Source organism: Melanerpes formicivorus, unplaced genomic scaffold (assembly GCF_026170545.1).
Source record: "Melanerpes formicivorus ecotype bairdi unplaced genomic scaffold, bMelFor1.0.p_v2 SCAF_1, whole genome shotgun sequence".
NCBI lineage: Eukaryota > Metazoa > Chordata > Aves > Piciformes > Picidae > Melanerpes > Melanerpes formicivorus.
In genome coordinates this window covers 27,138,104-27,163,570 of record NW_027142353.1, presented here as the reverse complement: position 1 = coordinate 27,163,570, position 25,467 = coordinate 27,138,104, and the positions used below count along the sequence as shown (strand labels likewise).

The 25,467-nt window shown below is 39.1% G+C and overlaps 1 protein-coding gene across 4 annotated transcripts in view; it reads right to left on the bottom strand.

Annotated features, from left to right (window-relative positions):
• Nucleotides 1–3,988: 3,988 nt before the first annotated feature.
• The window catches only part of TGFBRAP1 (transforming growth factor beta receptor associated protein 1), a 43,372-nt gene continuing 21,893 nt past the window's right edge, over nt 3,989–25,467 (bottom strand). For all 4 annotated transcript variants that reach the window (XM_068137817.1, XM_068137800.1, XM_068137794.1 and 1 more), the window contains exons 5-12: nt 22,057–22,139; nt 15,876–16,217; nt 14,791–14,848; nt 13,353–13,496; nt 12,232–12,378; nt 11,463–11,622; nt 9,620–10,053; nt 3,989–8,668 (exon numbers count right to left, since the gene is read on the bottom strand). In XM_068137817.1, the coding sequence (XP_067993918.1) occupies nt 8,480–8,668; nt 9,620–10,053; nt 11,463–11,622; nt 12,232–12,378; nt 13,353–13,496; nt 14,791–14,848; nt 15,876–16,217; nt 22,057–22,139 (1,557 nt within the window). In that variant the 3' untranslated portion in view covers nt 3,989–8,479. The remainder of the gene's footprint in view (nt 8,669–9,619; nt 10,054–11,462; nt 11,623–12,231; nt 12,379–13,352; nt 13,497–14,790; nt 14,849–15,875; nt 16,218–22,056; nt 22,140–25,467) is intronic.

Genomic DNA, 25,467 nt, shown 5'->3' with positions numbered 1-25,467 from the left:
TTCTCCCTACCCAACTCGTGAGCTTGTTTCACTTTAAAATTGTTGTAGCTCACATTTTTCTGAAGCCCAGCATTGGCATTCAGAGCCCTCTTGGTGCCTTTCAGGATATTCTCTTTGAAAAAAGGCCCTGCTAGGTCTTTTTGGCTGCCTTCAAATCCTGCCACTGCATGACATCAATCAAGAAAGCCATTCTGTTTTTCCTTCCACAGGCAAGAAGTGGAAATGATTGTATGAAAACCTGTGCACACTTGTGAGTGATTTGTTATCAGGTAGAAGGGAAAACAAAATGCATATCGAAGTGTCAGTAATGAATAGCCGCTAACAAGAAAATTCCTCCTGCCTCCGGGATTGAGATTTCTTTAGTTTGTAGTTTTGACCATCAAATTATTAAGGCCATTCAGCATCACAGAATGAGCAACTGTTGTCAGAAATACTCCTGGCACACTGCCTGGAGTATCTAGAGGGGATATACTGAGCGCTGCTGTCCAGAACAAGAGCTTTTGGGAAGGTTTTGGAGGGGGAACGCTAAACCTTCTGCTTGACAAATCAGTGTGTCACAACAGGACACAGAGATACTTTGAAAGAAGAGATGACAAATTAAAACCTAAAGATGGATCAAACAAGTACAGAAATAAAAGCCTCCTTTTTACTGTGCAAATATAAATCCCCAGTGCATAATATTTTGTGAAAAAAAAATCAGAAATCCATCCTGGGCTCCTCCCTATCAGCTTCAACTGCCTGTGGCTCAAGTAGAAAACCCCATACTTATGTCAAACTCTGGCAGCTCTCTGGCATGATACTGCAGAGTAACCCTGCATGTTAGAAGGACTAATGGGATTGAATCATCTTTGCATGCAGTCTGACTTTCAAACAGATCAAATAAAATCCATGTTTTTTTATAACACACTCCTTCTCCAGGTAAGAGAAGCAGCACATAGACATGTTTGAAGCTGTCATCAGTAGCTTATTTTCCAGAAATCCCTTGTTTAGTCAGTTCTTCTGTACTATTCAGATAAAAAATAATAACCCCATGCAGTTCCTCCAAGATAGATGCTCTTTTAAGCTTTCATGCACCCAAGTCTTGTGGATGCTTAAGCACTGCTTTCCTCTGGCAATGAGCTGATAAGAAGATACCTGGACCCTTCCCAATCTGGTTTCAATCTTGTCAGCACTAGTCTAAAACAAGACAACTAACCAGACACAAGTTAACCTTGCCTTGAATTGGGCTCTAACAAGACCAACTCTGGAGAACAGAGTGAGCCTCCAGTTTTCTAGGATTTTAACACCTATGGAGGTGGTCAGTCTCACTTGATGCCAGTAGCATGTTCAAAAGCCAGGATCTTCAGAGAGTTATTGGCAATTGCAGGCAATGGTAATGTCGTTCATAACTGCTGTTGGATTTGTAGATGCTCTTATTAGCCTTGTTACCTACTGAAACCCACTCTGTGTTCATCTATCAGCTTTCTGTTGGCAACCCTGGCCTCTGACCCCATGCTGTCTGCAGCTATGGTTGTTGGACCATAGGGGCTCATTTCTGCCAAAACTCAGCTATGCTCTATTGATTATTTGTCTAGGAAGGAGTTGCCATTTGGATAATTAGCATGGACCATTTTCTAACCACTGTTTAGAGGCAAAACTAGCTGAAATCCCACTGTGTCAAAGCCACAACTGCTTTTGTCAATGTTTTCTGTGTTGCCTTTCTGCTACTGACTGGATGGCTGGGGAAATGCCAACCAGGATTCTCCAGGGTGTATTTCCTGATGGCTGAGCTCATGAAGTGATGCCTGTTGCAGTAAGGTTCTTTTCGTTACTTTACATGCCATGCTGCACTCCAATATTTGCACCCCAAACACCCTCTGTAGAAGCATGCTAAGCACCCACCAAGGTGCCTACAGACTCTGCTTCAGCCAAAGGATCTTACAGGGCTGTAGAAACCTTGTGATTTAGTTTATATAGATTATATACCAAATAGGGAAGCTGGAAATATGCTAAAATATGAATATTATTTATTAAATATATTTAAATAAAATCAGAGCCAATTTTATTCAGGTTCATTTGGCCAGCCAATGATAGGTTAGTTACACATGATAGAAGGCTAATAAACAGTAGAATAACAGTCTCAAACAACCACAACTTGGAATACAGAGGAACAAACTGGAATCCCCCTATACGTGTCAAACCAAACAGCGATACTGCCGTGGGTGGCATAGACGGACCACCTCGAGTTCACAAACGAGCTAACCAACAGGTAACAAGCTATAAACTTCAGAAATAACCAGGTAAATTAGTGTGAGCTACTCATGAACATCCGAGCCGTTAACTACCAAAACCTTTGCTGAACGAAGGGATGTTCTGAGTTCAGAGTTATAGTTCAAAAGGGCAGTATCCAAAATTGGAGGAAGTGAGAAAGAGAGCACACTGCTGTGATAGAGGCCCAACTCAAGCACTGCTGCTAAAATAAAAGAAGCTAATTACCCTGATTGTCACCACCTTGAATCCCATTAACGAAGGGAGGTGGGGGGGAAGAGAAGACGACAGAGGTAAGAGAGCAACGAGAATGCAATGAGCATACGAGCATGCAAAGTCTTCCTCTATAAATTCCCTTTGTGAAAACTGAATGGCCCAATGGCACATTAGCTATTCAAATCCTGCCAATCAGTTCAAAATGTTTATATGGTGAGCAACTGCACACACCTTCTCTCATAGCCTCTGACATATGCAGTCACCTCTCTGAAATGTGAGGCTCAGGGTCTAGCTTCCACCCCCCTCCAGGCAGCCTTAACAGCACCTGTCTATTGGGGTCCTCAACCTCAATCTGGATCCTGCAACAGAGAGGGAGGAGAGAGGAGCAGTGGCTCAAACAGATTTAGCTGTCTTGTTAATGCCTCTTCCAGGACTCCTTGCCAAATTACCACAGACCTGATCTTCAAAACCAGAGCCCTTCACTGTAGTTCCTGCTCTGTTTGCAAAGCTTTTCACTCTGCCAGCTTCCCAGCCATGCAGTGCACATCGTGCCTTCAGCATCCAGTAGACATTTGCAGCATTGCTAGTGGCTACACTCCCTTGCTCAAGGGATTAGCCTGTCCACTGCTGCCTGAGTACCAAGATGCTTCAAGAGATTTAGGCAGAGCTCAGGCATAAGACATCCAAGACTTGGTCTGAACAAGGCAAAACCAATACAGCCTATGCTTCTGACTACCTGAAAGGGGCCTACAAGAAAGCTGGGAAGGGAGATTTTACAAGGGTGTGTAGTTGCAAGACAAGAGGGTATGGATTGGAGCTTGAGGGCAGATTTAGACAGGATATAAGGAAGAAATTCTTTCTACTGGGGCCCCAGGAAAAGGGGGCCATGTGCTAGGCTCTGGCAGAAACTTGGGGTTTGGCCTCCTAGGGAGGGGAGGATCTCTAGTATTAATAATAGACACCATCCAACTGTGGCAGCACTTACACCTTTGTTTTCTCTGAATTAAACTCACTTTCTACCTGGTCCCAAAGAACTGTAGGCAGATTCTGCTTTTACTGCTTTCAAGCACCTGCCTGTGCCCCTAGATGAACACTGGTGCCAATTTGAGGTCTTCCTCTCAAAACATGTGCATACTTTTCTTTGTATTGCAGCCATCGTTGTTCAGACCCATCATGGAACTGCTGGCTTCAATCATGGAAGGGATTGCATTGACTACATAGAGGCAATGATCTAAGATCTTCCCAATCTGTAATGGCTGGAGCTGCTTGTACCTGAGTCTGTAAAAACCCAGATTCAGTTAAGGAAGAGGTAAAAACAGTAAGAACTTCTTCCCCAAAGTGAAATTAGCTAGTTTTTAAGAACATTGACTTATGTCCATTAACACCCTGCACTTGCTTGATTCAGCGTTTTCATCTGGCCACCTCTGTCAATCACCCAGATGAATCCTCTCTCTGCCACTGAAGAATCTTTCACCCTCCTTCACTTGGCCATTCACATTCCAGGGTTTATATATCTAGGAATGAATGACAAATTAAAATATCTTTTTATTAAAAAATCAACATATTTATACATGTGTACATCCTGCAGACTGATGTGTACGTTCACCAACACAGCCATTAAGTCAGAAAGCATTAACAGTACAAATTTCCATCTGAACAAATTTACTGCAGGGGAACTTCAGTGTTGTCATCAGACATTACAGAATGTCATTAGCCTTTTTTTATCTTTCCCCCCTCCCCCCTTAAAAGTAGCAGCACATTTAATTATCAGTGTTCATAAGACATAAGCCCCAAAGTGTTTTACAGCAAAAGAAAATTAATTAGTAAATACAGGCAGTAAGAGAGCTCAGGATGAAAATGTCTTAGCTGCTGCCTAATATAAACAGCAGGATGTTAAAAAAAAAAAAGCACTTCAGAGTTATGCTGAATAGAGACTACAGCAAATTGGGAAGAGTACTAAAATCAAAAGTTACTTTTTGGTACAACTGGTATAAAATACTTTTTTTGATGTCATTTAAGATAGGAGTCCTGCAAAAACAGATGTTGTTATAAAGATTCAGCAGTCAGGCTAACACTGTGTGATCAAACACTTTAATAAAGGTCTTGGAAAACAGGCACACTCCCTCCCTCCCAACACTTTCCACAGATGATGTTGTTAGGGCTTCATGTGGGTGATGTAATAAAAGTGACATTTTATTAAACAAAGATAGAAGTGCTCAGGTATCCACTCAGAACTCTCAAGGTTTATGCTCATGTGAATTAAGTGTTAGGGGAGTGGCATTAATCAGGTGACAGAAGTTGCAAAGTTTTTGGAGACTGGGAGCAGGGGCAGCAAAGTGAGAACTTCTTATCACCCACACTCCTGCACACACCTAGGCATCCTCAGTATGGGCTTTCTGAAGAGGTAAACTAGTTCACAGGTACTTGTGATGCACTCTGTGTGACATATCCCAATGGCTTATTTTCTCAAGGTTTTGGTATCAGTACTCTTGTAGTATTAACAATGTCACACTGTATACCTTTATATCACAGAAATGAAGACCTAGCAGTTTTTTCTCATAAATGTACAGCCACTAATCTTATTTCTAGCAGAGTGCCAGATTACAGGCATTTTTTTCTCATAAGTATTTTTCCTCTCTTTTTGACTTGGGGGAAAAACTGCATATGGTGGCATACACAGCATCACAGGCAATTATTATGTGAGGAGGCATGGAGATACTAAAGAGCAGAAAAGGATTTGAGTGCTTTTTTGTATGCATCAGTGACTATAGCAGAGGATGACCAAAAGTCAGATCTGCAGTACTGCTGCAATTAGAAGCTTTGTGTTAAGCAAACATGCCTCAATATCTGCATAAACATCTGTGTGAGAGACTAATCTCCTATAGTATGTCCTGAATCATAGACACACTATCACACTAAAAACAAAAAACCAACAAGCAACAACAACAAAAAAACTGTTTAGATTTTCACACAAACAAGTTTGGAGGAAACTCATTGTTAAAAGCAAACAAAGAGGCAGCAATATATTGACGGAATTTCCTCTCTCCAGGGACAGGTCTAAGATCCCCCAGTCCCCAACCAACAAAAAGATTGCATCAAGCTTAGAACTCCCAGAACCCATTTAGTTTCCAAACTAGAAGGATGGTTCTCTTCCCTGACTCTTCTCTTTCAGGTATCCAGTCAGCAACTAATAACCAGATCACCATTTGTTCCCTCCTTGCAGCTGCAGCCATACCAGAATAATTTCCCCCAGTAGCAGCACTGTCCCAGGGCTTCGGGCGTATAAACCAAGAATGAGCAAACTGACAGTGCTGAAGTAAAAAAGGAGGAATGAACTTGGGTTCTCCTATGTGAAGTCCCCTTACCCAAGGAATGCTGTAGTTGTCCTACCTAAGAGTTTCAGTGCAGACACCTTTGATAAGTATTCTGGTAACAGAGTACAGAATACCACACAACACTCAGATGTAGGCTGTCATCTCCTCTGGTTGAATGCTGTCCCAGGTGCTCAAGCACTGTGTGCACACCAGAAGAGCATCCGTCACCAGTCACCTCCCTGAGCTCTTGCTCTACCTCAGCCTCAGGGTGGATTTGGTAACACAAGATATCCATACTGGTTAATCCAAATGAGTTCTAGTATAAAACTTAAAGCAACAGCTAATGCTGCATGAGTCAAAACTCAGTACTTTGCCAGTCCACAATTCATGGGGACTAAAAGAATTTATCTTCCAGCTTCAATATTCACCACCCTTTTGGCCATCTATGGTTGCAAATATGCTACCATGCATTACTTTGATTTCTATGTTTGTTCTGTATGTACAATTACTGTTACTGTTGCATTTGAGCCAAAGTACCAACCTGAGAAAATATCGAATCTTAATAAAGAAATGTTTAATTGCTTGTGTGGTGGTGGTGGTGGTGTGTTGGTTTGCTTGTTTGCTTTTTCGTGCAGTAATAATGAAACTTTCTTGTGGTCTGGAATATGATCTCTGTTCATTGCAACACTAGTTGACAAGACTAAGTTCATCACTACCTAGTAGCTAAAATTAGTCTTAATCATGGAGTGGACTTTGATTTAGTAGCTCCTTGCTAGATAGGAACAAAGAATACTAAGGATGTCTGCAGCAAAAGGAAGTATTTCTTCTGAACTGCATGCTACTGTACATGAGAGGCTGGGCAGAGCTTTGCATAGTCTCTTCTTCTCCATCAGCAAACATTTTGAGGACAAAGAACTACAAATATGTCTATGTCATCATTGCCAGTTGTATACACAATATTTGAAGGCCATGAACATAAAATACAGAACAATCTGCTCATACCAGTACAACTCAGAATAATCATTCATGCCAGAATTAAGTAAAATATGCTCATGTTGATCTTTTTTGGAAGATGCCTTCCACTAAATGTGGCATTTACATCTTAGTAGAAAGAGCCACAACATTTCTTACTTGGATTATTTGTGTTTTAACTCAACCCAACAGCTATACTTTTCCTAATTGCACACTCAGGAAACAAAGACCCAAAGGTCTTTTACTTCAAAGACAAAGAAATGGATCTTTCTCCCCCGCCCCCCCGGATGTAGTTTGGTTGCCTATTCCTGGAAGCTGCACTATGCTTACAAGGTTGTTTCATAAACCAACTTTTCTGTATCAGAGGACCTCTGCCAAGACCGCACCTAGACGGTACCATGGGGATATCCTGTTTTGCTGTAAAACTCTGCTCCAATTTGGACTATTGAGACAGTAAGCAGCTGTACTACTTCAGTTGCATGCTGGCCAGTAAGCAAGGTATTTACTAGAGCATTAAAGAATTAAAAGAAATGTTTTGACTTTGAAATACTTCACTTTTATTTCAATTCATCATTTTTGAATCTTTCTTGTAGGAAGCTGATTCTTTTAAACTGACAGCTTTAACATGGTTGAACAGCAATGGAAATGCTTAAAGGCAGCAAAGGGGTTTTGTCACTTGAAAAACCTTAGTTTACAGAACGTTTTTCTGGAATATAACAGACCCAGTACCTCTGTAGCACACCTTTGTAGATTTCTTCCCAATTATACCTTCTTTCCATGATCAATTTCACAAAGTCAGTCACAAGTACTAAACCTTATTCTTGCAGAGTTCCAATCTGCCTATGTTATGTTACAGCAAACATTTATCACATAACCTGTACACTTCTGTATCAGCTACATCTTTATCCTCTAAAGAAATTCTAGAATGCTGTAAGATCAATTTATTCAACTGTATGTACATGTATTTGCATATTAATAAATAAAAGTTAAGGTCTTCCCCAGTATAAAAGTGACTAAAATCTGACTTCTTTTTTTTTTTTCTTCCAAACACAGCTGTCTGACTGAGGCTATTAGTTTCCACTCTGTTTAGGACAGTAACTGTAGGAGTAGAAACTTAATGGACCAGTGCTTACACTTAAATGCTATATAGCAGAGGAGGGAGAGGAAGTACAGAAAAGTGCATTGAAACCAAACAACGTGTAGAGCAAAAATCAAGTTCATAACGTGAGCCTGGGGAAGACAATCCAGCCCCAAAGAGGACATGAAGCAGCAAACATTATAATCAACACTCAACTTTTGTCTTGATAGTAAGCTGCGTGATGCCAGCCTTGTCATGTAACGTTCAAAGAATTCCAGATACCACCTCCACCTCTACAAATTTATCAACACCACATTTAGTGCAAAGTGACATTTCTTAACTGTATACCTTGTCTCTGTAACATTCATTCTTTGCTCTGAAGAAAAAGCTCATTTTCTTTAACTGTTTATTACTATGTACAGTAGAGCCCATATTTGCACCTGTCCATTCCTTGTAGTGAATTTTCTATCTACATTCATTAGAAATAAAAAAAGATAAGTGGTGTATTTCATATTTACTGGAAGTCTTCCCATTAATCCAAGGACTAGCTGTTCATCTTGATTTATACCAAAAGTAGCTGCACTTTGTTCTTTTTTCCAGCCCACTTTTAATGGGATACAAGTCATGGGAACCTGTGGGACCGGATTATGATTCAAGTCTGATTGCTGGAGCTGGAAGAGTGATGAGACATGTTTGAATTCAGATGTCTGTTCACAGCACAGTGTGTGTGGACCATACCCCCATTTGGGTATCTTACGAATACAGGCTCGCAGAAAGGACTTTGGCACACTTGACAGACCTTTTTGTCCGAAAGAAGAATTGGTGTTCCTTTATGTTTAACCTAAAGACAGGAGAAGAAAAAAAAAAATATCTAAATGTGAATCTAGCAACAAAGGAAAGGAAATTACAAGGCCTAATATTTCAGCTGTACCAAATGAACAAACCTGGTCAATGGCAGAGGTGGTAGTAAAGGACAGCTCACACTACTTGATTTGAATTCAATTCCCACATTCATAGTTACTCATTTTCACGCTTCCTCTCAAGTACTGCTTGCTTGTTATTATTCTTTTTTCTTCCCTCCCCCACTTTGTTTAATAAAGAAAAGCACCAACATTTAATGCAGCTGAAAAACCAATGCAGTTTCCTAGATAAGTTCACAGGATAATTCCACAGCCAACTGAGCACTGATACATTTTTATTCCAGACAGACTTCGCTGGATATGCCACAGTCATCACAACTGAACAGATGTGATAATCTGCTGGGAGCTTTAAGCAGCACAGCTTCAGCTTTCTAGCTAGGGCACTTGTGAAAAAGGCTTCACAAGTGAATTCACCACTAACAAAAGTTACTAACAAGCTTTAATACAAAGTGCTGGGTAAACCTTTTTTTCCAAATTCCAACAGGTCTCAATTCCAGGGAAAAAACCCAAATCTGTTATTTCACGTTTGTTAGTTTCTGCAAGAACTTAGTTAACCTGCAAATCCCAGATTCATTTTCATTCAGCCCAGAAATTCACCAAAGGCCCTCATCTTTCTTTTTATTTTAAGAGAAAGTATAACATTAAGTCCAAATCTAGCAGTCATGGCAAAAAGTAATAAATGCAGCAAGTAAAACTGCCAAGGAGATTAAGATAACTTTGACTGAACTCTTCAAAACTTCTTCTCATTATTTATATACCAAAGGACTCCACTGTAAAGCTCCAAAGTGCCTCTATTAAAACCAAAACAAACACCAAACCCAGAAACTCAAAAAAAAAATCCCCAAACCACAAACCAACACCAAGCAACCAACCTTCTCGTATTTGTATATTATGTTTTCAGCTTGTGCTAACCCAAGTGAAGTCTGAGTCATTCTTTTTGTGTGAATGCTTTGCCTCACTGCTCCAGTCAGGAACGGGGAGAGGAGCTGCACTGACCAGCTGTCAGGCACCACCTGCAAAACTAGAGCTGCATCAAATTCAGCGGCATGGTTATTCAAGAGATCCACCGCAGCCATGACCAGGGCACAGTCTGAAGAGCCTGGATTTAGATACACTGACAGCAGCATATGGAAAAGCCTCCGTCTGTACTGCACATCTCTGTTCTCAGAGTTCCATATACAATATTCTTCAGCAGCATGGAAGTCCTTTAACTCATGGACAAGGATATGCAAAGCTTTCTCATGTTCTTCCAGCTTTCCATATAAAATTGCACTTTCCATATGGAGATCTGTGCCCTGGATTTTGTCTGTGAAATAAGAAACAAGGCAGTGTTTGCTCAGTGGAGAATACTATTCTCTCTCAGTCAATACAAACAAATACACCACAAAATACAGAAGAAAGGTCTTTCAGTCTTGCACATTCCTATCCACACTGATACCATCTATGATACACAGTAAGACAAAGCTGACCTATTTTAAACCTCTGCCTCTCACACTATTATTAAAATTACAGAATAGGTTTAACTCTATAAAAGACAAGAAATATCAAGTAGTGATTCCCTTTAGGAAGAGGACACTAGCAACCTTTAATCCAATATGACAGTTTAAAGTTAAATCATCAGAGACAGGCAGGGGAAAATACCAGGCTCATCTAGCATTTCAAGATAAAGTAGAAAATCCTGTACTTATTGTACAGGTAATAAAGGATAGGCATACACCTCTGTAAAAGGTATGGAAATACAATGTGGGCTTTTCCTCCCCCCAAGTACTGCAGTTATTAAGAAGAAATACATAAATGTGAGATCAGTGCATGCTATGTAAGGTAAGAACTGTCATGCAAGAAAACCTGTGCTTTGGAGTACATGGATTGCTCTCAAAAATGTGGTTAAAAAATAAAAGATACAAAAGAGCAAGAATTTTAATGGGTATATCTGTATTTGCCAATGGCTGACTGAAAAGCCAAAGGGGCATTAAATTACAAATCGTTTTAGTTGCTGCTCAGATATTTCCACATGCCCTGGATTTTTCCACTAAATTTCAGAAAAGTATTTCACATCTTTCAGTACAACAACAAGTAATTTCCCCTTCATCCCTTTGAAAGTGTATTAAAAATAGCCATTACAAGCATTGGCCAAGAAAAAAGATTTAGCTCAGCTGTTGCTTGCCTTATACCAACAGCAAGGTGGATGTTGCACTTTTCACTACAAGAGATGTTCATATTTTTGCTTCATTCGAACCCCAGCTCTCAGAGGGAGACTGGGTTATGGACCACAAAAGTCCTTGGTAATCAAGCTCATAAAAGATTTGCTTCAGTTTACTGAGAATCTGAGAGCTTACAAAAAAAAAACCCAAACAATTGTAAGCCTTCCCTTTGCAAAAGGTTATCACAAATTACATGCTCATCCTTGAAATGCAACTGAACGTAAATTGAGAAGATAATAGTACAAAGGTTTTTTCCTAGCTCGTTATGGTACTGTGTCTTTGATGCAGTGGAAATGACACCACTCTACTGCATGAACTATGGGAGATCAAAGACTACACTCATAGACAGGCTTTCTAAATTAACTTGTGTCTGTTTGAAATACTGATGGGGAAGCCTGTCAACCAAGTAACACCTAGAAACCTCAGATCTTGTAGTTTCCTATCCCGATGACAACTTTGGTTTTCTGCTGGAACTGACATACAGCATTTATAAGAAACAACACACACATCTTACCCAAAATGAAGTGAATCCTATAATGGTCAGATTTCTGAAGAAGAGTGCGTAGTTTGAACAGCAGCTCAGTTGTTTGTGTAAAATTATCTGTGGTCAGAGATTTCAGCTGAATTATTGCCTCCAGGTACAAGACAGCTAGATGAGTATGGTACTTTTCTTTCTACAGATGAAAATAACAATGTTAGCTCAGATTACAAAGTCAACCCATTCTCCCCCCCCAATGAGAGTGGTGTGTATTTACACAATTACACCTTATGTAAACAACCTTTATCATAAGCTTTTCCTGTGCAAAAGTTATTTTCTTTAACAAGCTCACCTAATGAAAGTCAATGCAGTAAAGCAAGTCTTTCTCCCTTTGAGTACAAGTATGACCTCCACTGTGTCCTCTCCTTTTGTTTCCCTTGTAAAAGGTTTATCTAACTCAATCCTCATTTTCATGTACTCTATTTCTGCAGTAAGGTTTGAGAAAGCCACTAGAGGTCGAGAAGTGCTTTGAAGGCACAGTATCCACTACCCAATGTCCACCAAAACAAGTTAATGATTTGACCTTCAAATTTGACCCAACAAATCTCTGAAGGGAGGTAAGCAACTGTCTTGCCATCACCAGAGTTGAAAAGCTTAAAAACCACTCCTTCCCTTCTCCAAGTACATCTGGAGGCCTTCAAATTATGCTGACTTGTTGTAGACTTTGGCTTTTTCTCCCAAAGGTGCTCATCATAGACTGTATACTGAATCCTATGTCTATTTTTAGTATTCTTGCAGGACTCACCTGTATTTTTCTTTCCAATACTAGATGTTCTAGATATTTAACATGGGCTTTAGGGTATTTGTTAAGGCAACTGATGATGTCATCTGGATTAATGTTGTTTTTCTCCTGTTCTTCCAAAGGCCTTTTAGTGAAAATCTGTATGCCAACCTAGAAAGAGTTAACTGCATTTAGGAACCTTTATATTTTAAATACTTATTTAATAGCACTATCAGGTTGGTTAGTTCATTATTCAGGAAGATAGCACAAAGCCCTGCTTAAGGCCACCAAGATTCCACCACTCTTGTGCTTACTGTGATCTCACTCCTCTCTCCATTACCCCAGTTTTACAGAATACACATCGTCCAGTCTATCAAACTTGTGTTGGGCACAGCCTCCAGCAGCCACAAAAAAAAAAAACAGATAGGCATAACAGCAGAACAAGAGACATCAGCCTTTGCAGCAAGAAAGCTCAAGTTAGAGACCATAATGTTTACAGCCTTATCAAACACAGCAATACACAGACTTCTATAAGAACCAGATACTGCACGTAATAACCAAGCTTTAAATGAATATAAATTAGGCAGTGATAAGTTCCAACAGCACAGACTGTCTGCTACTGCATCAAGTATCCCATTTAACAGCATAGCACAATAATGGATGTTAAAAAAATGTTTTTTGGTTTTTTAAATTCTGGATTAGGTTAATTCATGTAACAAAGACTTTGTCTTGAATGAAAGCTATTTATTCCATACCCTAGTACACATAGCTAACACACATCCCTGGAATCCTTCAGAGAAAGAAACAGCAGCAACAGTTACCCTGTTAGATGATTTATTTAAAGATCTGAAAATTATCATGCTTGATATGAAGAAAGGCAGAAGACATGCTGTATTTTTCATTGTACAGAATGATATAAACTTTGTTTATGAAAAAAGAGGCAATTATTACTAGCATTTGTTAAGAAGGACTCAGAAGGATTGAGAAATTTGGCAGTTTTCTTCTGTTGATCACACACGTAACTGGCATTGAATATTCTGCAAAAATGGCCCAGTTAACTATCAAGATGGAACAACATTAATGAACATCCAAACCCCACTACAGTGAAACACTGATGGTCTGTGAAAAGTAATCCAACCACAAACCTCTTCATTTTTTTGTAACACCCATTCAGTGTATTTCCACACCAGATCTTGGTCTGAGCAGAATGTAAGGAAGTCTACTATATATTCATAGAGATCTGAACGTGTAGAATCTTGAATGTCTCCATCAACTATTTTCACCCATAACTGCAACAAAAAAACACCAGAGATTAAAGTGCTTAAACCATGTACTAGCTCTTCCAACTCAAAATTTATGTGAGCTGCTGTAACAGTTAGTACTAGCCATTGGTAATAGTGGAATTAAAGAGAGTTCCTAAGAACACAAATTGTGATTGACCTCACTGGTTATTAAATTTAAACCATCATAGGCTTTTCTTGCACCTGCCACATTTGACTAATTCAGACCCCATATCACAAGGGCTCTCATTCAGAGTGACTGGCTGAATACTTCAGGAGGAAGTACAATAATCACAAAGAAATCTTTTGATAGAAGTCTTTTTCTCCAATGCATGGGATACTGTTGCTGTGTTGTGAGTGCAAGATTAAAAGCAAATGATATAGAATTTAGAAGAAAACCTATTTTTTGCTCTTCTTTCATTTTGGCTGGAGAATGTTAAGTACCATGTGTGATTATCTTCGTATAAGTTATAGTCAGAATTTAAAAGGTGCTGACATCTAGAAGACCAGTTGTTCCTTTAAACATAAATACCTTGCACATGACAAAAGCACATAGTCTTTTTGCTGTCCTTACTGGTTTTCTGCTCAGGAAATTACTGTTTACACAACTGACACGAACGCATGAACATACTCAAACAGCCACACGGTGTGGTAAACAAGTTACCGGATACGGTTTGAGACACACATACTATTTATTGATCAAGAATATATTCATTTTTCTAGATAAGGTTTTGCAGCCAGGTATCCTAAAATTATTTAGTCTGCATTCTACAAACCACTGCTAGCCTTGGTGACATCAGGAAGTCAGTACCCAGAGGGATTACTATCCCAGGTGAAACCCACAGACCTAACAGAACACATTCACTATGCATCATCAGACAAGAATATAAACTCTTAGTTGATGCCAGTGTCTGACATAAGACTGTAATATAGCTTTGCTGTGTGTATACAGACTAATCAGCACATATGTATATGAAGTCCCTCAAACACCTTTTAAAGTGATCTCTTGATTATTTTAGTACTTCTGTCTTGTCTTCTAAGAGTACAAACCTTTCTCCTGGTACACGGTTACACTTTAAAAATAGCATACAAGTGTCTAAATAGAGTTGCCACCCTCAGTAAGCTCTTCAGGTTTTTCAGACCTAGCACATTAATTTATTCAAGGAAGCTTTAGCATAGGTTTCTCTTATACATACACACCACTATTTTTTGAACAGATAAACAGGCATCTCCTATTTTTATCTCAAAGGTAAACTGGTGTTTTGAAATGGTTTACAGACAACACTAAAAGCTTTGTTCTAACCTGAAGTGCTGCAGCATCCTGACCATTGTAGTGATACAGGAGACCAAGGGCAAAATACCTGCATAAAAAGAAAATAATATTAAAATCACTGGATCTGTCCTACCAATTTCAAATCAGAATTTCAATATGCTTTTACTTAAAACTGTCTATCAGAAATTTGTTTTTGTGGGGCAGTAAAGAAAGACAAGTCAGGCAAGGAAGAGCTTTGTACAGTGTCACCACAGAGGGTTGTGTGTGTACTGCAACAAAAATACAGCTAAAATTCTGTAATGGCTGCTCTCATGAAACGATGTTCTACCACTCACATTTACAAAAGTTTGTAGGCATGGTTTGCATGGCAAACAGGATTTAACAAAACACCTGAAATAGCTGAAAACTCCCCACCATTACAGACTCCCCCTCACCACCATAGTTACTACTGCTGTATCACCAAGTTTAAAGACATTAAATCTAAGACACTCCTTACAACTGGAATTTGTAGTTTCCACATTTACTATCTAGTGTTTCCTGCTTAATGACAGTTAATTCGCCATCTGCTAGCACTGCCAAGTTGAAGTCATTTACAGTCATCTTAAGGAACCTCCTTCTGGCAAATCACTGGGAGCACAGAAAGTATACAGTTCAAAGGTAAAATCTCTTTCCCTGAACAAGCCACTACAATTTTAAAGCCACTATCTGGTTAACGGACTCCACCTGATGTGATGCATGCTTTAAAGCATCTTTTCATTCTGTACTACTACTGTGTCCATTTAACTCTCACCCTGTCAAGAGGACAAACAATTTCTTGATCTTTCTTTTCCTCCAAATTTGTACCAATCCTTTATTTTTGTGTTGGCACACAAACCCTTACAGTGAAACTCTGTATTCACCAGCACAAGACAGAATACATTTCCTTTACCTCAGACTGTCAACTAATATCTCTGCATCAACATTTTAAAATGTTGACAAGTCAGGTCAAATTGTCTTTTGGCTCTGAAGGCAGAGAAACTACAAGAACTTGAACACATCATTCCAGAAGCCAACAGCATTTAACACAAAATTTCCTCTGGTCTCAAAGACATGACACTGAAAAGAAATCCACTTACTTTTTGTGTTTTTCCAGCCAGGCTGCACTGTCTGTTAAAAGACAGAAGTTCTCTGAAACTAGCAGGTCCAGCAGGCTTTCATGATTTGCCTCTGCATACAGCTTGAGTAACGCTGTGTCAATATCTTCCTTGTAGCCATTTGCGACCTCAGTGCTGCGGACTTCATTCAAGTAACTCATGAGGAATCGTTTGCATTTTGTCATCTTCTCCTGGTCCCCCTGGGTCAGCTGGTTTAGGTCCGCATACTCATGAAGAGGGGGATGAGACCGTATAAATGAAGAGGAAGTAGGCAACAGGAAGGGGTAGAGAGAGATCAGCTCCCGGACATCAAGCTGGCCGCTTCTGCAATTACAGTGTCAAACTAGATGAAGCAAAAAGAAAGAAAAAGTATACATAGGCACAAAAAATAACATACTGAGAGTGTGTGCTCACATATGCTTAGAGTCAGGCCACTACCAGGTTGTCAGTTTCTGAAAATATTGGAGAAAAGACATTCAGAACAAATTTGGAATTTTTGGTTCTGCTGGTTTTCATCAAAATTTGTTTATAATTTTCTCTTCTACATAGTGAAAGCTCTGAGAATTCAGAGACTGGCCAGTCTTTTGGACATCCAATAACTGTTCTGTGGCATATACAAAAATCAGCTGAGTAGCCTCAGTGAAGTTCCTAGGACAGTCCTAGGAACTTGAAATCCTATAGACTTCATCCATACATTATAAGAGCTAATTGTCTTATGGAGACATAAGACTCTTTCAGGTAAGCCAAGACGACTACGCAAATATCATTCTGTGTAAAACAACAACTTCCTATACGAAAATAAAGCTTTCAGAACATGTTTGGATGATGAAAATGTTTTCCCCAATTCTGAAATATGCCAGATTCCTCCTTCCTGGTTCCAAAACTGAACCATGGATACTGATTATGCATCTATCTAACCATTAAGTAGTAGTACAACAGAAGTGCCAAAGTCTTGGGTGTACATCTATGACAGGTACTACGGAGTAACTTTCCACTTCACATGTGAAGGGCATCTATATTATATCCAGGAGCAAGATGCAACACAGATACGCTACACAAACTATTTCTTTTTCAGCCTAGGTTGAAGAAATTCCTCAAGCATTTGAAGAATTCACATTGTGACACCAGAACAAAGTGAGAAGATTTTTCATGTTGTTGAGGGTTGAGGGGAAGGCCTCAAGCCTTCTTCCCCCCCCACCCCCCTATAAGTGAAGGGAAAGAAAAATGAAAGAAAAAAAAAACCCCACAGCCGGATTAGCAAAGGAAATGTGCTGTATTTACAAGCGGTTTAGGAAATGCAGCTTTATGTACACAATTTACAGTATTTACAATATATATACAGAAATATACAACAAAGTAACACAGGAATGAGATTCCCTCCTCTGCTGAGGAGGGTTCCCCCCCTGCACCCCCCTTCTCTCCCCCTTTTCCCCAGAGAGGGTTAGAAAGAGAGAAAAGGAATAATTGTTAATTAAAAGCAGTTATACATTAGTAGAGGCCTTATCTGCTCAAGGTCAGTCTGGCCGAAAGCCCAGAAGCTGCAAGCTGCGGAAGGAGAAAGTGCAAGACTGAGACTAGTCTCACTGGGAATCAAAACTTAAGGCAGTGCTCTGCCTCTCCACCAATGAAATTAGTTTAGACCTGTCTTTTGTTTATAAAACATTCGGCCATGGTGTCCCTTTTCTTACAGGCACAACCTCAAACGGTCACACATGTATGGCAAAAAACCGCCCTGATTTTCACAACTAGAACAACTCTTCCTCCCAGGCCTTGCTTTAGAAAGCCATCATGAAAACAGGATCTGTATTTTATTTCACTCTCAAAATAATTTTTCAGAATTCATTTTTAACAATGAGCATTCCTCAAATGGAGGAGATACTGTTGCTAAGAAAATAAAAATGAATTGGCTGTTCTCTACAAAAAACTCTGGTGACTCTACTATTTTAGTTCTTGTCTATCCAGTGATCAGCAACCTCAAAAAGACTTTCCCTTCACAACCTTGACTGAAAGGAATTCCAGAAAGAAACAAGTCATAAGCCTAGGTGTATATTAAGATGCAGATTTCTCCAGACAAACACTGTCAAAGATCTTCACAAGCAGACTCATCCCTTCCATACTACTGTAACTCAAGTAGTGGAGCATTGGTGGAGACACAGTTCCAAAGCCATCTGGGAAATATGAACTAATGGGAAGTATTACCACAGCAACACCTACTTAGAACTTCTTTTAAAAAAAGTAAATACTGTCCTTTGGGTCAAAAATCTACACAAGAATGATGTTCTGGGAAACAGCAGCAATAAGCAACCTCAAAAGCAGCAAGAAACCTGCTCCAGAACATAGTGACAGCAAAGCATGGGAACAGCAACATGAACAATAAAGGACCACAACAAAGAAAAATCTTCTCACAGCAAAGCTTCCCATGTTCAGAGGTTTGTATAGCAAGTTTTTCTGATTGGTACACAAAGCTCCTACTGCCTATGTCCCACCTGTATGATAGAAAGGCCAGCTTCTAACTCAAACTGTTCATGTCCACTTTGCAGGTTTCTGCAGCTGAAATTTCCTTTTAATCCTTCTTTTCAGACTTGATATTTGGTTTTGAAATTTTTAGGATCTGCATTATAACAGATTTCACAAGTAGATGAAGGCTTTTTTTAAGGGGCCAAATAACCAAGATATAATAATAATAACCAAGATATAATAATCAAATAAGCAAGCTCTGTCAGTAGCATGACCTGATGGTTCAAAGAGCATTTGGGTTTTCAGTATGAACTCGTTAGAGTAAATCTAACAGCAGCACTGAGTAGTCTAACTACTTGTGAAAGTCTAAGACTTGAAGGCCCCCAGATAAAATATATTACAATACAAAATTAATCCTATTTAAAGAAAGAAACAGTTTATTTTTTCCCCTCCAAGGTTCTTCACTCATTGTTTTCAGAATGAAAGCTAACTCATAACTTGAGTAGCATCAACAGGCTACTCAAAATGAGTGCAGAAGCAAGGAGCTCTTAATTCACAGAAAGTCGAATATAATCATTGGTTCCTTTGCTGGCTATGCTACCAAGTATTTGGACATCGCCTAAGGTTGAGATGAAGACTATGACCACAGAGATGGAGGAAGAAGCTAAAAATAATATCATTTAACATACCACTTTTAATAACTTGTTCTAAGACATTTTTGAACTTCTACAGCAGCTTCTTTTGTTTTACCATCCAGTTTTTCCTAGATGAGGAAGTAGTCAGCTAGTTCACCTCTGAACATCATGGATAACAGCCTTAATGACCATTAGTTTCCAAAAGGAAAATCAAAACCAGCTTCCAGCTCAGGCTAGTACAAACCCTGGGCTGTGAATGCTCATTGTTAAAAATTAATTCTGATTGGCTCCCTTAAGCAGGATTGACTCAAGCTCATGTTATACAGTTTTGCTTTCCTCATAGCAATAAAGCAGCCTCCTTAAAAGCACAGTATGAACCAGAACAAACTACTTGAGAAAAATACCAAATGCTAAAGAATGACCTCACCTGCATGAATGGCTAACATTCATACTGGGGCTTATAGCTCTTGGGATCTGTGGAGTCTTGTGGCTCTTTTCACCACATTTAGAGGAAATGGTTTAGGAGCAGCTACAAAGGATTTCATCTCTCTTCAAAACATATACCCAAGTCTTTTGCTTCTAGCACCTCAGGTTTAGCACAATATTGTTATTATGCAGCCTCTTAAATTTACAGATATCAGAGATGTCAAAGAAGCCTATATGATTTAGCTGTTTTGCCTAGATCCCATTGGCTGCAACAGAAATGTATATCTTTGAATCACATTTAGGATGCAAATCTCTCAATGATTTCTACTTCTTATGTCTCAAAGTATCAGCAATTTTTTAACCTTTCCAGTACAGGAAAGCCTTTCCCAGATGAGAAAATACTGTAAAATTTAGAGTTAACATTGTGTTTTATTAAAAATAGTAAAGTTTAGAAAAATTCCAGTTCAATATTCAGAAGCATCTGCAAACCAGAAGGAACTCATCAGGAAAGCATTCCTCTTTAAAGTTTTAATATTTATAAACTCTGAAGCGTAAGATATTACTGAATCTTGACAATCTTATCCAAAAAGGATTTTTGATGCAAGAAAATGAGACCTTAGTCCAGTATAGTAATTTTCTCTCACAGCCTCTAACATTTTCTGTGGAGCAAGACACTATCCCTTCAAATTTGGCCAGAAGCAGGCCCATGTCACACCAAAATCTGGGAGATACTGTGCCACTGTTTCACTGCTAAAACCACCCACGACTGAAGTAATTTCTGGTTAACACTAGCTGAAAAACACAGAACCTGGATTCCACAAGGAGATTTTCAGTCACCAAAATACTCTAAATAGCCTATGTACAGCCAGTCAGAAGAAAAGCACAGCAAACTTATCTTTGTTTGCTTCCCTCAGCAGACTTCAGCAATTCATGAACAACTGTGAATTGCTGTTCAGAAGTTGGTGTGCTTTTGAGTTGCAACTTTTAGAGGATGAAAACACCCTGGTATGCTGATTCAGCTTCTAAATTCATGCCTGGACAGCATGTTTTCTTGTGCAGCATGCTTCTTTCTATAGAGAAGCTCCCACAATCCTGTTCATTAAAGCTCATTTGTCAGATGGATTGCTAGTTGCAATGGAGGCAGCATTAACTTCGCTCCTTCCACATGGTGCTGGCTGGGGCTTCCCACAGGATGCATTTCCCCCTTTCCACTGCTTTTGAAAGATGCTCAGGCCACCACCAGCAAGGTGAGGCCCCCAGATTAGACCCCACAGAAAGGGTAGCATAAAGTGCTGAGAAAAAAATAAATAAAATCAAAATGTCATAGTTAAAACAGCTGCAAAGCTATACAAGTCTGGCTACCTAACCACACTTAGACAATGAATACGCTTTATAATAGCCAATACAATCTCAACATCCTATTTTACCAAAAGCAGGCTACACTGAAAAAACAGTCCCTTGGAAAGCCACCTAGAAGGGATTTGTGGTTATCTTGTAAAGGGTTCCTAACTCTACACAGTTTGTACTTCTACTTCAGATACACAATACAGCAGTGATTCAGTCTAGTGTCTGGATGATTACCAGGAAGATTGTAAGTTGCTCACTAATGTCAGACATTACAAGGCGATACAGTAACTGATTACGGCCAAAGCTAATTGCCACTAAACGCTGTTCAGGCCTGGTGAGCAGGAGGCAAAATGGCAAAGTCCCTCAGCAGTATTAACATTCCTGAAAGCTTTACTTTCCTTCATACATTTCCATAAACCCAAGGACATTTTTTTTTTCCTGTACTGTACACATTTACAATATACAGCAAATTGTCTAGCCTTAATCCTATTCTACAGGCTCTAAATTGATTTAAATTTTTACGTGGTCAGCATGGATTACACTAACTCTGGACAGTGACCCACCACAGGATGGGGCACAGCTAACAGAAATTGAATTATCAGGTAAAACAAAGATAACAAGTAGCATTTTTTGAATGAAAGTGGACTACCAAGGTCAATTCATAAACAAGTGAGTGCTGAAACAGCTACACTGGGAAAGTTAATATAGGCTTCAAGAACAAATAGTTTTGTCTTCTGGAAAAGTCCTATCAGAGCCAGTGCTAAATTCTGTATCAACATTTTCCAAAAAAACATTAGTTAAAATTATTGATGCAACTGCACTATGTTTAACACTGTACATTTCTGTTAAAAGGTTTTATTTTATTAAAAACTCCCACCAACAAAAAAACCCAAACCAAAGCAAACCAAACAAACAACACCCCCCTCCCAAAAAAAACCCTACCCTAAAACTCAAAGCAAAACCAAACAAACAAAAGAACTGCAGGCAATCTTCATGCTGTAAAGTCACAGCGCAGGCTCAGTAATAAAGCCTTGATCTTCATAGGGATAAAGTAAAGAAAGTCTCCACAAGTGCACATTACAGGATCACAGCCTGTTACTGTATCAGCACACCAAAAAAACCAGTTTGGTCATACAGCTGAATCAATGTTACTCTGTCCTTAACTCCAACACAACTATTTTATCACAGTGAACTCACATCTATATCCAAAAACATTCAAGTGACTAAGTTTTCAAACCCCAAAGCAGTAACTCATTATGAAAGAAGATAAATTAATAAGTATCTTGTCACACAATTACCTGAAGAGTTCTTTTGCTTCAAGGAACTGAAGCTGTGCAAACTGTATAAAACCTGCTTGCTGCAGAATTCGTTTGTACATTACCTATGAAAGAGAAGGGGGGGGGGGGGGAAAACTTCATTATATTTGTAATGAGTTATGCAGTGCTAGTCACTAGTGCAATAATTCCTTGCCAAAACCACTCAACACGTGATCTTCAACCAGACCCTCCATGCAAAATATAAAGCCTTGATCCTCTACGTTTGAAACTGTATGTACCTGAATACACTGAGTCTACTGTCCAAACTCAGTTTCTTACATGAAAGTGTGTTAACACAATGCTGTTCATGTGCACCTACTAAAAGCAAAGTAAATAAATAGCAAGTTTAAATCTTGTGCAAAAAAATTACTTATCTGACATCAGACTGACCAGCCTCAAGATTTTGCTCATGGTATTTGCCAATGTAAAAGCCAATGGTCTTTGAGTTGATCCAGCAAGTACAAAAAACTTGTGTTACAGTTTGAGCTGGGTGCCCCCCTGCAATGTTTACTTCCTGTGTCCAGAAGTCCAGCCCAGGGGTGGACACAGGAAATTATGTAGTATTTCATACCACAATCCTTTACACCACTATAAGATCCAGTGCGGAGTCTAGCACTTTCTCTTTTCTTCCTCCTCCGTCACTGGGGGAGATGTCTCCTGGCTTTGGGCCTGGCTAGGCCCAAGGCCACGGGGGGATGGGCAGTCTCAGATCTGGCCAGCTGAGACTAGCCTAGCAGTGGGAGGGGGAAGAAGGAGCCCTGGGGGTCTTGGGTGTACCCTCAGGTGGGGATGGGATCTCTCTGGGTTTGCTTTGGGATCTTTCTTTGTCACTGTGCTTTTGCTTTTCTGTAAAAGTTCACTGCTTTCTATTTAAACTTTCCATCACTTTTGCAATCCGTTTGTCTGAGTGTTTATTGTTGCCGGGGTGGGGAAGGGGGCTGCCTCAACCCAGCACAACTTGACCACACAGAGCCAACTTTCTCCCCACCTCACCTCCCTTCTGCAGCAATCTTGCTGCTGATTCTCACAGTCTCATTCCCAGATGGTGACATTATTTCCGACCTTCTGTCAGCTTGTTTTAGTTTTGTGGGGTTTTTTAAAATAAAACCACTTCTAAAGCAGTTCAGCTTATCCAATGTGTAGGTACATTATGCAATGTACATAAAGATATCGTTAAAAAGAGCTGCAAAAGTCAACATATGAAAAGCTACATATTATGAAATTTTAAAACCATACAAAAAAGCTAAGTTCAACTTTCAAGGTCATAGATAGATAAGAAAATAAGGTTTAATAAAAAGGGTTTAAAAGCAGTTCAGTAGAAGAGGAACACAAACCCAACTATATGCCTAGCATTGACAGTAATCTAAATGGTCAATTAGTCACCATGAGATTAAGTGACACCCTCATGCCCAGAATACTTCCAGTGATGAAAGAGAATTACTTAAAGCAAAGAACCTGACCTGTGCTCTGCAAAGCATTCCCTGCTGCTGCAACACTGGTATTTTGGAAATGGATCTAACTACATCAACATGTTCTCAGTTTTTCCCTTCACCTTTCAATGAACACAGCTTTCTAATGTTTAACAGTGCACATGCATGCTGTTATTATTATCAGACTCCCTTTCCAGTGAAAATGCCCAGAGAAACGGCAATACATAAGCAATGTACTCCAGGGAGGAACAGCTAGTGTCAGGCCTCAAGTAGGGGTAGACTTATATTCTAATTGGTGATTTTTCTCCTTGATTAAAGATTGTGGATTTACCAAGACAAAAGCCCATCTTTAGTCCGTTTAGTCTGAATATGCTTTGTTAATGGATTATGTTCAGGAAACAAGTAATCTTGATCATTAGCAAGCCATTAAAACCTATTGATTGGTAAGGATGAAGGACTTCTCTGGTCTCTCCAGTGTTGGGGAGGGCAGGGGAAATAGAAAGAGATGCTTTCTGGCACACCTTTTCAGACAAATGTACCAATATAAAAGTAAACAAACAATACTTTTTGACATCACTATATGAACCAATGTTACTATGCTTTGCATACAAGTGTATTAATTCAAAACACAGTTAACCAAAGCTGAAAGAGAATTTAATTACAATAATCAAGTGAAAATGCCTCAGGTAACTATGAAACACCAAAAATATTTTTGATTCACAAATTGTGTTATTACATCAATAAACTGTAATCTGTGAACTGATGAATGCCCATCTCATCAATATTTTTAAGGATTCTGGTAAAGGATTTCAATCTGCAACTATCTGCATGTTGTGGAACCAGGAAAAAAAGGTCAAAATCCAGCCTCAGACCTTCCAGGCAGAGCTGAAATACAATCACTTCTCACTCTGCTGACTAGTATTGAAAGTAGGTTGTGGAGTGGTTTGTGGGTTTTTTGGGTTGGATTTTTTTGGGGTGTGTGTGTTTGGTTTGTTTTGGTTTATTTTAAGTCCATTTTCAGTCTTTGCAATCCAGTGACCACTAATATTCATATAGTTAGTGAATTAGTATGTTGGAATTAAGTTTGAATTGATCTACGTTAAAATACTGCTCCAATTGGAGACTTTAGTCTGTACAGCAATCTTAACTAGAAGTTGAAAAGAGCTTGTTGACAGTGTAAGTATAGGCCCAAATAATCAGATTAATAATTAGATTTGAAATGATTAAGCTACACAAAGGATGAAGAATGCCTACAAACAGATGCTTTCCCAAATTTTTAAAGATGCAGTGATGGGACGGGGAATATCCATGTTGATTTTTAGCCAACACAATAAACACTAGACATTAAGATGCTCTGAGGTAAGGATTATGGAAGCAACAGACTAGACTGTGGAAAATTCAATATTCCCTCCTTCTCACAAGTTTTCTAAAAAAGGCTAAACCTAGGCACCAACACCATAAAGCTAACTTTTGTTTAGGGTAGAAAAAAACAAGATCTTGAGTTGTTCCAGACCAGTTTCCCAGAATACAATGCAAACTTCTTTCCAAAAGGTACAACCAGTAAAAATGTAACAGGTTATTTATTTTCCTATCCTACTAAAGAACCACCATGAGAGTCAATGTGGTTTACACAAATTCTGTATGTTATAGAAGTTACAAAACCCCAGGAAATCAAGTTTGCATTCATTTGTATTAAAAAGTATTAAAAAGAAAAAAGCAGTATTAAAAAGAAAAAAAAAGATGACTGTTGAAGCTGTGATAGGTATAGGGAAGCCTTAATTCCATCAACTGCTAGAAAAATCCTTTTAAAAAATGGTCAGAATTACCAACAAGATTTTTCAATTTTTTTTTAACTAGCCAGTCACTTTGGATTTTGGTCAGGTGTAGATGAAGTTAATGTGACTTTCAAAGCTAAAAAGAAATTAGGAGAAAAAAGAGATACCTATGTAAGATGTATGTCAAT